Source organism: Schistocerca piceifrons, chromosome 7 (assembly GCF_021461385.2).
Source record: "Schistocerca piceifrons isolate TAMUIC-IGC-003096 chromosome 7, iqSchPice1.1, whole genome shotgun sequence".
NCBI lineage: Eukaryota > Metazoa > Arthropoda > Insecta > Orthoptera > Acrididae > Schistocerca > Schistocerca piceifrons.
In genome coordinates this window covers 350,326,546-350,342,212 of record NC_060144.1, presented here as the reverse complement: position 1 = coordinate 350,342,212, position 15,667 = coordinate 350,326,546, and the positions used below count along the sequence as shown (strand labels likewise).

The 15,667-nt window shown below is 43.6% G+C and overlaps 1 protein-coding gene across 1 annotated transcript in view; it reads right to left on the bottom strand.

Annotated features, from left to right (window-relative positions):
- Positions 1-2,079: 2,079 nt before the first annotated feature.
- LOC124804998 (cytochrome P450 4C1-like) overlaps positions 2,080-15,667 on the bottom strand; it is a 131,895-nt gene continuing 118,307 nt past the window's right edge. The window contains exon 12 of the mRNA XM_047265395.1: positions 2,080-2,323. Coding sequence (XP_047121351.1) covers positions 2,166-2,323 — 158 coding nt within the window. The 3' untranslated portion in view covers positions 2,080-2,165. The remainder of the gene's footprint in view (positions 2,324-15,667) is intronic.

The following is a 15,667-nucleotide window of genomic DNA, read 5'->3' as shown; positions in this document are numbered from 1 at the left end:
TTACTTGCAAATGAGGTGTAATTTCAGATATAAAGAATCGCAGATGTCGGCTGTCGCATACCGCGTTACATTAGTGCACCAGTGAGCGTCAGATGTTGTTTCATTACGTGCAATTGAGATAAATGCCTTCTTCAACTGTCGGAAAGTACAGGATAATAGTATCATTGATGAATTGTTTCCAGTATTTTAAATATATTACTTAAGATGCACCTATAATCCTGAACAGTATCATTATTTTTATTATTTTATTATTATTATTGTTATTATCACTCCAAAAGTGCTAGTGCGTAATACTATCCGAAATAACCGGACCATGAGACCGTGCCGTCCACACTGCGCGCGGTCCGTAGTATATACGAGGGCTATTCAGAAAATAGGGAACGTTTCCGCCTGATGCCGTTAGGCGCGCGCCGATAGCGTATATTTTGGTATGTGCGTGCTCGGCAACTCAGTCGGCATCCATCCGTGACAGCAGGAACGTCTCTGCGCGTCTAATTTTTTCGATATTCGAATCTGAAATGTGCACTGCAATCGAAAATCGCGACAGTTGTGAGGTGCGGTCTGTGATAAGGTTTTTGTTGGCAAAAAACCTAAAACCTGTAGAAATTTATCGTGAACCGTGCGAAGTGTACGGAAACAACGTAATGAGTGAATTTTCCGTCCGGAAATGGTGCATTCGGTTTAAAAATGGCCGAACCAACGTTCATGATGAAGAGAAGAGTGGACGCCCGAGCATTGTGATTGACGATCTTGTCGCTAAAGTTGTTGAAACTATTCGTGAAAACCTTCACAATAGCGGAGCTTTCGCTTTCTTTTCAACAAGTTCCACGGACTTTGTTGTTTGAAATTGTCGCTCAAAAGCTAGGCCACCCAAAATGCTTACAGAACACCATAAAGAACAATGAATGGGGGCAACATTGACATTTCTGGAGGCCTACCACAAGCATGGTGATTCATTACCGGATAGAATTGTAACCGGTGACGAAACTTCGGTGAAACACGTCGATTGAGAGACAAAATCACAGTCCATGAAATGTGGGCACATATAGTCCCCCCAAAAAACCAAGAAAATGTTTGCAGACATTGTCAGCAAAGACGTTGATGGCAACAGTGTTTTGGGATAGGCAAGGTGTGCTTCTTATTGATTTTCTCGAACGTGGAACAACCATAAATTCTGCCCGGTACTGTCAAACTTTGCACAGCTTTAGATGAGCAGTTCAAAACAAACGCCGAGGAATGCTGACATCCAAAATTTTGTTGTTGTACGACAATGCCCGACCTCACATGGCAAGACGCACTAAAGAATTCCTAAATTCATTCAAATGGCAAATTTTCCCTCATCCGCCCTACAGCCCCGACCTTGCGCCAAGCGGCTTCCACTTGTTTCCCAAGATGAAGAACAGGCTTGCAACGCACCTCTTACATGACGACGCAGAACTCCAGGCGGGCGTGACTCACGAGTTGAAGTCTCAGATAGCAGAATTTTACGACAAAGGTCTTTCAAAGCTTGTCCATCGCTATGATAAGTGCCTCAATGAATTTGGTGACTATGTGGAAAAGTAGTATGCCAGTCGCTCTTTCAGATGCGTGTAATAAAATGTACTTCTTGTACTTAGTTTCTTTTTTCAATGCCAAAATGTTCCCTACTTTCTGAATAGTCCTCGTATGATGTGGGGAAACCGCCTCTGGCCACCTACAGTAACCCTCCTCCAAAGACATCAGTGTCTTCCACAGTTGTGTTGCATATAAATCGTTGTTCTCGTTGCTGTTAACTGTCAACTTTTCTCCATTTGTGACAAGTAACGCTCAGTACTTTACCTTTTTCCAGTCCCTGTAGAAAGATTATTGGAATCCTCATTGTTGAGTGGCCACATTTTTTTCATAATGTCTTTCATTGCTAATCAGTGTGTACATGTAGTGTCTATGAAAATAAGTGATGGAAATACAGTTCAGTGTGATACTATTGTGTGAGGCTTACGTAATACTTAATGTTACTAGGAGTGTTATGTAAAGATTTTGGCCCGCAATTAGTACACCGGTATGTGCAGCTGTCTGGATACTGTTATTATATTAGCAGCTTTTTTTGGAGTAAACATTATTTTAATGTACATTTCATGCACAGATGTGAACCATAAGTAACTGTGTAGCGGTACATCATCTAGTTGCTACCGAGGCGTCAGCCTGACGACATGGCCGCTGAAAGATCGCAACACGAGCTCGCCCAGGAGCTTCAGGTCCTTCAGCTTCTCGACCGTCTCCACGCGGAAGTTGTACAGGATGTACGACAGCACTGTCTTTTCTTCCAGGATGGCGAACTTCTGGCCTGCAAAAAAGGAGTACAACGGAAATAGCGCCACACTTTGGACTGTGCGAATTAACAGCACTGAAGAAAGTCTATATACTTATTTGTCCTGACAAATATAGGGCCACATAATTCTTTGTTATACTCAGCTACTCTTCATATTTTACATAACATTCGTTATGACATCTTACGTCTTGTATGAGATTCAATACTTAGAAATAGTTATGACACGAATAATCAGAGCAGTAATGACTATAACAAAAGTAATTTACATTTGAGAGTTTTCAGTGATAAGTGCAAGAATAATAGAGGTGTATTGCAAGCAAATAGATTTAGGCTGTACGTCGTAGCAGCAATTAACTTTGGGGAAGAAATGAGCGTGGTGAAGAAGAGGAACATAAATCATAGATAAATAGATAACTAAGAGCAATGAAAAGAGAGAGAGAGAGAGAGAGAGAGATTACTCACTGAGAAACGAAAAGAGATTGAAGCGAACTGGTTGAATAAGTGAATATCACTTCGATGTTCGATGGGGAGAACTGGTCATGTACGTTTATCCTTTAGGGAACAGTTACGGAGATAACAAGAAATGTTCCAGCCTTTTCTTAAATGCAACAGGAAACTGAAATTCTGCCTTGAGATCAGGGCAACTGCAGCATTGGGGAAAAATTTGATTAAGAGCAACGGGGAAAAATTTGGTTAAGTTATTGTGTAGTGAATGACACCAAGGATACTACATAAGTCCTGCGATCATGCTGAGATGATACGTAGTTAATCTGTGATAATGTGAGAATTAGCACACAGAGATGCCGACGAAGTAGACATAACAGCGGTGTTAATCAATTTGTATGATTTCAACCATTCTAACCAGACGTTGTGAGCTGTCTGTTACAAACACAGCGATCACTGCTAAATTTCTTTGTGGTGCTCTTAAATCGCATACATTATGTAATGATATATTCTGTACCTAGCTACAGGTCTCTGAAACCACGACCGTCTTTGACGCAGTCAGCAGAACAGGAGGAAACGTTTCCAGGTTTCGGGCTTGCGAGCCAATGAGAACGGAGCGCGGCATGTAGTCGGGAGCAGAACGGTGTGTTTGAATAGGAGGGAGACTCATGTAGAATATAGTTGCGCGCTGCTCTTGATGATGATGTTATTTGTTTTGTGGGGTCTTCAACTGCGTGGTTATCAACGCCCGTACAAGGTCCCAATCTGTTCTCTGTACAGCCTCGCCACTTTCCCCAACGATGAAGACAACACATACAGTCACCAGGCGGAGAAATTGCTCTACCCGGCTGGGAATCGAACCCGGGACCCCATGATCCACAGGCAGCAACGCTAGCCACTAGACCACGAGCTGCGGACGCGCTGCTTTTGAGACATGCAGCTGTGGTAAGATGCTTTACACTTGTGTAAAGATTTGAGTACAGTGGAAGTCAGAACGTGCTGGCGAGTCGCACACATCGTACTATTCATGTGTGCCTGTTTATTGGTTCGTACTGAAAGCTTGGAATGGCTATATTCACAATATTTTCAGAACTTTAGTGAATGCTTTCTATTTTGGGATGATATGTTCGTAGCTTTGTAAATGGGGAGATTTTCGAAGCACGGTACAAAATCTGGTTCTATAACCGATACGAACATAAAACAAGGACATTTTTTTACTGGGCGAGAGGGTTTCACGAAATTTCAATCACCGACTTTCTCCCCTGAATGCGAAAATATTTTTCTAACGTCCATCTACATACAGAGGAATTATCATACTAATAAAATAAGAAGAACCAGAACTCGCGCGGAAAGGCTTAAGTATTCATTTATCTCACGGAGTGTTCTAGAATGAACAGATAGAGAAACAGTCTGTAGGTGGTCCGATTAACTCTGTCACACTTAAATGTGAACTGCTGAGTAGTATGTAGATGAAGTTGTGAAATCGGTCTCAAACTACTACTCCCTCTACATGATTTTAGAGAACTGAAGACAAGTCTGTCGATGCAGTTGCTGATGTATCTAGCAGCTGTTCACGTCAAACAAAGTGTGATTACTTCACGCCTTGCATTCTCAGATTTAAGAATAGACAGATTACGCTTACAATCTGAACCAAGCATGCCCAATGCATACAACTTACGTATAAGCCCAGTTGTTTACACGTTATTCATGTGAATTTATACCTTTACCACTGTTTAATAGCTTCACGTAATTAAATTAACTATTTAATTACAGGCATTGAAAGTACATTGGGTAAAGCTAGTTCCTTCTGTTCCTTTGTCATATTTTCTTAATGGTCCACTCTTATAGCGTTACTATATGAATTCATGGGTCTGAACATAATGTTGAGAAAAACTTAAGGACAAAATTAGCCTTTGTATGAAGTGTCACTGCCGAGCAACATAGCTCGCTGAAGCTTGGACCATACACAGAAAAAACTACTACAGTATAGAACAGAACATAGCTCCAAGAAATACCCAATGAGACGAACAGAAATGACATATTTATTCAAAGACAATAATTACACTGAAGACACCGCGATTTACGATGCTCCTCTGGATATTACAAAAGCAAGACATAATTCTTAATAAAGTCTATAATCAACGCACGCTGCGCCACGTGGTCCGGTGATGGCCACAAAGTTGGTAAGGAGTTCCTGTGGTAGGTCTTTCTATTCCTGTACCAGTGCGGCTGACAACTGCTGGGTAGTCGGAGCATGTGGACGAGCTGTAATAAGCTTTCCCATCCCATGCCTCGCGTGATCGATGGGATTTGAATGGGGGGAACGGGCAGGCCATTCTATTCGCCGAACATTCTCACGTTCCAAATTACCCTCCTCTTTCGCTCACTGTCCGATGCCGTCGCTCATTGTCATCCATAACAATGAAGTCAGTGCCGAATGCATCCTTCAAAAGAACTCATGTTCCAAGAGCAGAGGGACACCACCAACAACGAGTGGGATCGCAAACGAGAGCAGATTGACAGCGTAGTAGTTCTCTACGCACCCTCATGTGGCGAGCGGTGCGAAAACGCATTGCAGCCACGAACATTGTCGATCATGATCGTTTTGGTAGTCCAGGTCTTATGCTATGCGGAGGCATAACGTTGCATGAGCGCACTGACCACCAAATCTAGGAACACGGTACATTCACTTGTCGACGTCATTGTGCCACTGTATTCCTTCCACACGAGTGCATGTGATCCTGACTTCTCTTTTATGGATGATAATGCACGACCGCATCGAACAGCGCAGGTGGATGAGCTCTCAGAACTTGAGGATATTCGGAGAATGGAATGGCCTGTAAGATCTCCCGACTTACATCCCATGTGGGCCGCGTTGGAGAGCCGAATTGAAGCACGTTTCCACGCACTAAAGACCATCTACCAGTTGTCAGCCGCTCTGGTCGAGTAATGGAACGGCCTACCACAAGAACTCATTGTCAACATTGTGGCCAGCATGAGAAGTCACTACTGAGCAAGCACTGCCGCCCGTAGTGAACACATGCACTACTAAGAAGCATGTCGCATCGTTTGTAATGTCCACGAGACCGTTACGAATCACCATGCCTTCAGTGTAATGATTGTCTCTGAACAGAAATGTCAGCTCTGCTAGTGTCACTGCATATTTCTTTCACTTACATTCTGTACTATACTGAAGCAGTTCTTTCTCTGTGATCCAAGTTTCATCGAACAACGAGGGTAATCCCGAAAGTAAGATCTCCTATTTTTTATAAGTACATAGACCCGTTTATTTCTACAATGGTTTACATCAGTTTACAGCCTGAACATTTAGCTATTTGTCGACATGATCACCATTTCTGTCGCTGTATTTTTGTAGACACTGTGGCAGTTTTTGTATGCCCATGTCACACCAGCTCGCCGCCATGCTTTTCAGAAAGTTACGAACTGGCGTGATTGTTGCTTGGTCTCAGGTGTAAAGTAGTATGTCCAGGTTTCGTCACCTGTGACAATTGAGTACAAAAAGTTGTCCTGTTCGGCTGCAAGGCGGTGAAGAAATGCGCGGGAAGCATCAACTCGTTGCCGCATGTGCTCCTCAGACAGCATGCGTGGCACCCATCTTGCGCACACCTTCCGGTAGTTCAATGTTTCCGTTAAAATTCTGTGAGTGGTGCCTCGGGAAACCTCAGGAACCAACGTGCAGAGATCTTCCAGGGTGATCCGCCGATCTTCACGCAAGCTTTGCTCAACCTTCAACACTGTCTCCTCAGAAACTGACGGTCTCCCGCTCCTTTGTTCGTGGTGAATTTCGGTCGGACCAGCTGCAAACTCTCTACACCACTAACGGATATTTTTGACATCCATGCACGACTCACCACGCACTTCCGTCAATTGGCGATGGATTTCAATTGGCGCAATGCCCTTTGCGTTCAAATACCGAATAACTGCCAGCAATTCGCACTTGGCGGTAACATCCAACGGGAACTCCATTCTCAACGGCTGCGAAGCCAAGACTGGGCGCCTAAGAGCGGCGTGCGCATGCTCACACACAGCGCGTGAAACACTCTTCAAAACAGTGTGACCAACAGCCACAAAAACAGAGTTCTGTACTCATAAAAAATAGGAGATCTTACTTTTAGGATTACCCTCGTACGTTACTTGGCAGTGACACATCACGCAAAAATTACTTCTCCCTCTTAGGTTTTGCATACCAGTGTACGCTGAGGTGACAAAGTAAGGGACACCGATTCCATGTATAAAGATGGCTTCAGTATCGTTTACGCAAGGTACAAAAGGGGAATGATAGGCAGAACTGTCTCTTCTATTCGGTGATTCATGTGAAAAGGATTATAATGTGATTATGGTCGCACGACGGGAATTAAGAGTTTCAACGCGTAGTGGTAGTTGTAGCTAGATGCATGGGACAGTCACTTCGGAAATCGTTAGACAATTCGATATTTCGAGAACCTCAATCTCAAGAATGCGCCGAGATACCACATTTTAGACGTTACCTCCCGTAACGGACAAGGCAGTGGCCAACGGCCTTCATTTAACGACCGAGAGCAACGGCTCTGCGTGGAGTTATCAGTTCTTCTACACTACTGGCCATTAAAATTGCTACACCACGAAGACGTGCTACAGACGCGAAATTTAACAGTCAGGAAGAAGATACTGTGATATGCAAATGATTAGCTTTTCAGAGCATTTGCACAAGGTTGACGCCGGTGGCGACACCTACAACATCCTGACATGAGGAAAGTTTCCAACCGATTTATCAAACACAAACAACAGTTGACCGGCGTTGCCTGGTGAAACGTTGTTGTGATGCCTCGTGTACGGAGGAGAAATGCGTACCATCAGAATTTGAAATCGGCGGGTTCAGGAGGGTAATACGGAACGCCGTGCTGGAATCCAACAGCCTCGTATCACTAGCAGTCGAGAAGACAGGGATCTTATCCGCATGGCTGTGACGGATCGTGCAGTCACGTCTCGATCCCTGAGTCAACAGATGAGGACGTTTGCAAGACAACAGCCATCTGCACGAACAGTTCGCCGACGTTTGCAGAAGCATGGACTATCAGCTCGGAGACCGTTGACGCTGCATCGCAGACAGGAGCGCATGCGATGGTGTTCTCAACGACGAACCTGGGTGCACGAATGGCAAAACATTTTTTCGGATGAATCGGGGTTCTGTTTACAGCATCATGATGTTCGCATCCGTGTTTGGTAACATCGCGGTGAACTCACATTGGAAGCTTGATGGTACGGGGTGCCATTGGTTACACGTCTCGGTCACCTGTTGTTCGCATTGACGACACTTTGAACAGTGGACGTTACATTTCAGAAGTGTTACGACCTGTGGCTCTACCCTGCATTCGTTCCCCGCGAAACCCTACATCTCAGCAGGATAATGGACGATCGCATGTTGCAGGTCCTGTACGGGCCTTTCTGGATACAGAACATGATCGACTGCTTCCCTGGCCAGCACATTCTCCAGATCTCTCACCAATTGAAAAATCTTTTCAATGGTGGCCGAGCAACTGGCTCGTCACGATACGCCAGTCACTACTCTTGATGAACTGTGGTATCGTGTTGAAGCTGCATGGGCAGCTGTACCTGTAAAAGCCAACCAAGCTCTGTTTGACTCAATGCCCAGGCGAATCAAGCCGTTATTACGGCCAGAGGTGGTTGTTCTGGGTACTGATTTCTCAGGATCTATGCACCCAAATTGCGTGAAAATGTAATCACATGTCAGTTCCAGTATAATATATTTGTCCAATGAATCTCCGTTTATCATCTGCATTTCTTCTTGGTGTTGCAATTTAAATGGCCAGTAGTGTAGATAAGCAACACTGACTGAAACAGCTGCAGAAATCAGTGTGCGAACTACGGTGAATGTCCCCGTTAGGACAGTGCGGCGAAATCTGGCGTCAGTGTGCCATGGCAGCAGACCACCGACACGAGTACTTTGCTAACAGCCTGCAGTGGCTCTCCAGGGCTCGTGACCATGTCGGTTGAACCCTAGACCGCTGTAAGACCGTCTGAGTCCCGATATGAGTTGGTAAGAGATGGTGTTAGAGTTCGAGTGTGGTACAGTCCGCACGAAGTCATAGACCCAAGCTGTCAACGAGATATCGTGAAAGCTGGTGTTGGTTCCATGTGTGCTCACATGGAATGGACTGGGTCCTCTGGTCCGACTGAACCGGTCATTGACTGGAAATGGTTATGTTCGGCTACGTGGAGACAATTTGGTCCCATTCGTGGACTTCAGGTTCCCAAACAACGACGGAAAATTAATGGATGACAATGTGCCATTTCAACGGGTCACAGTGGTTGGCGATTGGTTTGAAAAACAGTTTGAGTGAATATATTGGCTATCCAGATCGCCCAACATGAATCGCACCGAATATTTATGATATATAATGAAGAGGTCAGTTCGTGCACAAATTCCTGTATCGCCAACACTTTCGCCACTGTTGACGACAATAGAGTCAGCATGATTCAAGCTTTCTCCAGGGGACTTCCAGCGACTTGTTGAGACCATGCCACGTCGAGTTGCTGTACTACGCCGGGCAAAATGGAATTTGACCCGATGTTAGGAGGTATCCCACGACCTTTTTTACCTTCGTGCATATGAGAGGGCGTTTCAATTAATAGCGTATTCACTAGACACAGTTTCATGTAATTCCAATTAAATACAATAGACGGGAGGCTTAAACGTATACAGCCTTGACATGGTAAGATGGATGGAACCTCCTGCAGTTTATCCTACAAGCACCGCGCTGGAATAAATCGTAATAGAAGAGGTTCGGTGGAATGGAAGACGACATATTTGGTGCAAAAGTAAACTGCACGTACGAGGAAAAAGATCCTGAAATCATACATCACAAGCACAGTTATGTGTGACAAGAACTGTGAGGAAACAGGCTATAATAACAGAATCATTGCAAATGAGGTTACAGCGATCATCGTGTTTGTCAGCCATTTTACTTCCACCACTTGATAAGGTCTCCTGTACACTACTGCATGCATCACAATCTCCAGATATATAGGGTGAATCACTTGAAACTTTCAGTGAAAAGAATTCCACAAATAGAAAATGCTATTGATATGCGGTTTTCACCGAATGTATTGGTATGCAGGGGCCCGTATTGTTATCCAATAAACAGATTGCAAAAATAGAAAGCGTATTTTTGTGCAAACAAACACTTTAAGTGTCTATTGACACTAACAAACTAAAAGTAGGGTAAATTAGAATGTCAGTGGTGTTTGTTGCAGGAGTCTAGTGCAAGACGTTTACTATGTAGATATCATATTGTGCAAAGTTCCCACACCGACACTTGTTTGTGCCATTCAGCCTGAGTAGTTGCTATGTACGACGCGGTTATATTTGCCTACAGGTGCTCCTGTGTTCCTTGAGTGCATCGCGACTTGCTAGTCAGTTAGTGTGTGACAGTTCAAGCAGTCATGTATCTTGTTTAGTGATGAAGCCACATTCACCAATCACGGCCAGGTAAACAGAGAAACATGCACTATTTGTCCGGTGACAATCCCCGTTGGCTTCGTCAGGCGGAACGTCACTGTCTGTGGAGTGTAAACGTGTATTATGGGATAGTGAAGCTCAGCCCATGGCCCGTTTTTCATAGGCGGAAAACTGAAGGCGCACTAGTGTCGCAGCCTCCTAACAGACCATCCATCTTCCATGGCTGCTAGGAAGACGTTCCTCCGCAGACTAGGAAGAACCTGTGGTACCAACGTGATGGTTGTCCAGAGCACTGTGCACGAAGTACTACAGCATGTCTTCACGAATTGTTTCCAACTCTTTGGGTTAGACGCAGAGCACCTGCTCCTAGTCCAGGCTGTTCGCCAGATTTGACGCCTGAGGACTTTTTTCCTGTGGAGAAAACTGTAAGCCGCCGTCTACAACGACATAACAACTACAGCTGATGTTATGCAACGACTTATTGGTGCAGCCTGCCCCGACATCTCCGTTGAAATGCTAGCACGTGTGAAGCAATCGTTCCATACCAGACTGGAAGAGTGTACTGCTGCTGCCGGTGGTCATTTTGACCGAAACGTGTGATGGTCAATTGTACCGTTACTGGTCAGAATCCAATTAACTAGTGTACCGTGTTGTGTTGTTGTTTAGTGTGTGCTACCGCAGGTATTGTGTAAGTGTCGGTGTATGAGCTATTCAAAATGCGGTATCTCGTAGAGGACTCGCATTAGAATCCTGCAACAAACGCCATTGGCCTTCTAATTGATCCTACTATTAGATTGTTAATGTCAATAAGCATTGTTCTATTTTAAGTACGAGTAGTTTACGATTGCACAAAAAATGCACTTTCGAAATATCATTATCTATTTATTGGCTAGCAGGTCGGGCCCCTGACTATTATTCCATTCTGTGAAAACTATACATCAGTATCACTTTCTATTTCCGCAATACTTGCGGTGCAAGTTTTAGGTATTCATCGAGTTTGATTGTAAATGTTTGCCAATGTCAAATATTGGCGTTTCACTGAGTCGTACTCTCTGACTTTTCTGATCTCTTCTAATCCAGGTAAGAACTTCCTTCGTCCGTAGACGTCTTTTCGCCTAGCTTGCTCACCTTTTCATTTGCCTTATAGCCATAGTAATTCCAGTCTGTTTTCTGATCCATATTTCTATATAACTCTTTCTTCTAGTATTTTCCAGTACAGATGTCTCCAACGTTCCCAGTACAATTTTCATTTTTAGTGACTACATAAGTCTTAAACATATTATTGTTATTATCATTATTACTATTATTATTATTACTATTATTTTCAGGCATACTTTGAATGGTACTCTATTAAATTTTCCATCCTTTGGTGTAGTTTATGTTTACTGGAGGTGAACAAAAAATATCAAAAGGATAATGTAGGTGATGTCGATGAATAACAAGAACATCGCTGACACGGAAATTCTCTAACATGGTATCGCTGTTGTATATTATTTGATCTAACTGAAATAAAATGTTGTCGTTACTTTGTGTTTTATTTCTTCTGTATTGATCTCTCCCCAAAGCTGGAACCGAAACCACGAATTAAATCAAGGAAGATGGTGAGAACTTCTAACATGCTGGCAGAGATACTTGGAGCCGCTGTCTCTCGTAAGATGCCACTGCGAACACAAGCGCGGTAAGTTGGTGGTTTAGTGACACAATGCCCAGTAGGTACTCCGGCACCGAGTGAATTGCACGAAAGCTAGTATGTTAGCAACATTTTTTCGGAGCAGGAGATTGCCGTGAAGTGGGTTGTCGGTAGGTAATGTATTAAGAAATTGTGATATAATATCCAATAATTGTTCATGTTCGGCAGTTACAGCCAGAAGTTAAACTGCTGCTGTCGACAACTTGACATACGTCGTTCTTCAACAGTTGCTGTAACACCTACACTTAAGTACTGTAGCTCTGTACAAGTTGGGTATACCCTGTCTTACAAAAAGATACACCCATAAAGAAAAATAGAGACGTATGTATGAATGTGTAATCCGCAACTTTCGGAGAAGAACATAGTTCAGAGAGAAAAGTTTTACAAGAGAACTGCTTTCAGATAAACTGTGTCTAGCATGTTTTTTAATTTCATTTGTATCTGAAATAAGTGAAACACTTTTTGTGCTACATAGGTCAAATATGTGATTTCCGACGCAGACCAGGTAACGCTAACACTGCCAGTCAGAGGAAAAGGGTCAACAATTTTGGCTGGACGTTTACTTATGAGATTAACATTTAACACACTACGTAGCTAAACCGCCTTTCTGCTGAATCAGTTTATTATATGGCTATTACATACGTAGGTAAAATGTTTACAGTATAACCACCCACGCACAAAAGGATACCAGGCTTCAGATTGAAAGAGTAATTTCTACTAAGCACGCCTAACTTTACCTATGGAAGGCTTGAATTAAATGTTGATGATGAAATTAATGAGAGTAAGTATCTGGTCACAGTACATTACTTGACTTTCTGTCTGTAACTCATGTTTTCCAATGTGCGAGTATACTCCCTTTAAAATTTCACAGAAAAACAAAGACGTCATCATTCACACCAACCAAATTGCGGTATCATGCTCTTGAAGTATCTGAAATACTAAAACTATTCTGATAGCTAATGTCAAGCGTCTCTGTTGTCACAGAATTATGTGACTGAGCCTTAAATGTAAGGAGAACTTGGATGTAACATACTATATTACCCAAATAAAGAATACGTAAACGCACACAAAATAAATTACACACTGACGAAAAAAAAATGCAGCACCAAAAAATTATACAAGTATTTGTATTTCGTGAATACGTTTGTCTAGGTAACATGTTTCAATGATTAACACTGCGACATCTCAGGTTAATGTGAGCGAAAGATAAGCCACTGAAAATGTGAAATGGTGGTACATTAATAACCTGTGTATCCGTCTGAGTGTTGAACGTATCCATGCAGACATGCAGGCATTGTGTTGTATAGACGCTGGATGTCTGTTTATCGGATGGAGTTCCAGGCCTGTTGCACTTCGCCGGTATATACAGCGACGGTTAAATACTGGTTGTGGATGACGCTGGAGTTGTCGCCTGATGGTGTCCCACATGTGCTCGATTGAAGACAGATCTTGTGTTCGAACACGCGAAGGCAACATGTCGACACTCTGTAGAGCATGTTAAGTTACAACAGCGATATGTGGAGTAGTTTTATCCTGTTGGAAAACACCCCCTGGAATTCTGTTAACGAATGGCAGCACAACCCGTCGAATCACCTGACTAATATACAGATTTGGAGTCATGGTGCGTAGGATAACCACGAGAGAGCTCCTGCTGCCATACGAAATCTGCCCTCCACCATAACCCGAGGAATAGGTCAGTGCGTTTAAACCGCAGAAAGCTCATTTGGCCTCCTCCTAACCAATATCGGCCGTCAGTAGCATCGAAGCAGAACCAGTCTTCATAATACAACACAACAGACCTGCACACCACCCTCCAATGAGATCTCGATTGATTCTACCGAAGTCGCAAACTGTGGTGGTTATGGGTCGTTGATAGCACGCTACACAGCGTCTGGCTAGGAGCTGCCCCTGAAGTGCCGATTTGTAACAGTTCAGTGTGTCACTGTGGTGGAACTGCTGCTCGACTTACTTCTGCAAACAATATGATGCTTCACAGCCATACGCCGAACACAATGGTCTTCCCTCTTGGTAGCACCAAGTGACCGTCCGGAGCCCGCTCTTCTTGTTACCGTTACTTCCGTTGACCACCGTTGCCAGCAATCATGTACAGCGGCTACATTCCTGCCAAAACTTTCAGCAATATCGCGAAGGAAAATCCAGCTTATCGCAACCCTATTACATGAACTCTTTCAAACTCAGTGAGGTGTTGATAATGTCGTCTTTGTCGCCTTAAAGGCGTTCTTGACCAACAGCAACTCACCACGTCCGACCTCACTGTCACTACAGTTACAGCGTGTATTTATAAAGCAAACCTGATCTGCATCCTGGTAGTGTCACTACTAGTGCCACTCGTATGCGACGGGCACGAAATCTGAGTAGACATCATCTTCAAGGTACAAAAATCACGCCTACCAACGTTGTTTATGGCTGAGAACAGTGTCCGCAACAAAATTACGCCAGCGTTCACTTGATACTTATAGCTTTTACGAGTAGTATATTTTTAGGTAGGCTAGTAGCACCAAATACGCTTGGCCCAAATAAACCATTAATGTTTATTTTACTCTGGACTGCAGGTAGTTATTGCAATGTGGACACGTGGACGCACAACGGACAATTCACACAGACAGGCAAGGTCAAATTCGCGGCGCAGTTACAACCGTGCAGGAAACGACAGGCAGCAAATTTTCTGATGTGTTTATAGGAAGAGTGTCAGACGCAGAGAAAAAACTGAAACACTGAGGTGGGCACGAATTAATCAGGTCGTTGCAGTTTCAAGTAGCCTGTCAGAGACAGTGTTGCCGAACGTGTTCTTCACTTGGTTTCGTCAGACCGAACAAAAGTAGCTTTTGCTCACCTAGCTCGAATTTATCACTCCTGAAAAAGGCAAATTTTAACAGGTAATGAGCATTCGACAAATGTTAACCCCACGGACCCACAGATGTCTGCACATTAGCGAATTTTAGCGCGTGCAAGTGCTTGAATTTGCGCCCGGTGATCAGTTTGGCTAACATCAAAGCTAATTACATTGGAAATGGTGCAAAGTAACGAATGTTTTTCTTACCAATTATTTTTCAGCATAACCTACCCTGCAACATCATTATAACCTTTTTAACTTGTTTCTGGCCACCCGTTATATACACATCAGTGTTTAATCTTTTCCTCAGATTTGTGTGTGTATGTGTATGTTGTCTGCACAACAGGCATGTTACCGAATACAAATTCAGCAAATGTGTATCGTGCAAAACCAAACACGAACCATTTCACTGTCAAAGAATCTGTACACCAATGTGACAAAAGTCGTGGGATACCTCTTAATATCAATTCATACTTCCTTTTTGCCGGCTTAGTGCAGCAACTCCACGTAGCATGGACTCAAGAAATCGTTGGAAGTCCCTGTTGAGCCATGTTGCCTATAGAGCGTTCTATAACTGCGGAAGTGGTGCCAAAGCAGAAGTCTGTGCACGAACTGACTTCTCGATTATGTCACATTAATGCTCGTGGGATTCATGATGGGCGATCAAATTGTCCAGGATATTCTTTAGAACAATCGCGAACAGCTGTGGCCCGGTGACATGGCGATTTGTCATCTATAAACATTCCATCCCTGTTTGAGAACATAAAGTCCTTTAATGAATGGAAATTATCTCTAAATAGCCGAACATAACCATTCCCAGTCAATGACCGGTTTTGTTGGACAAGAGGATCCAGCCCATTCCACACAAACACAGCCACACCACTGTGGAGC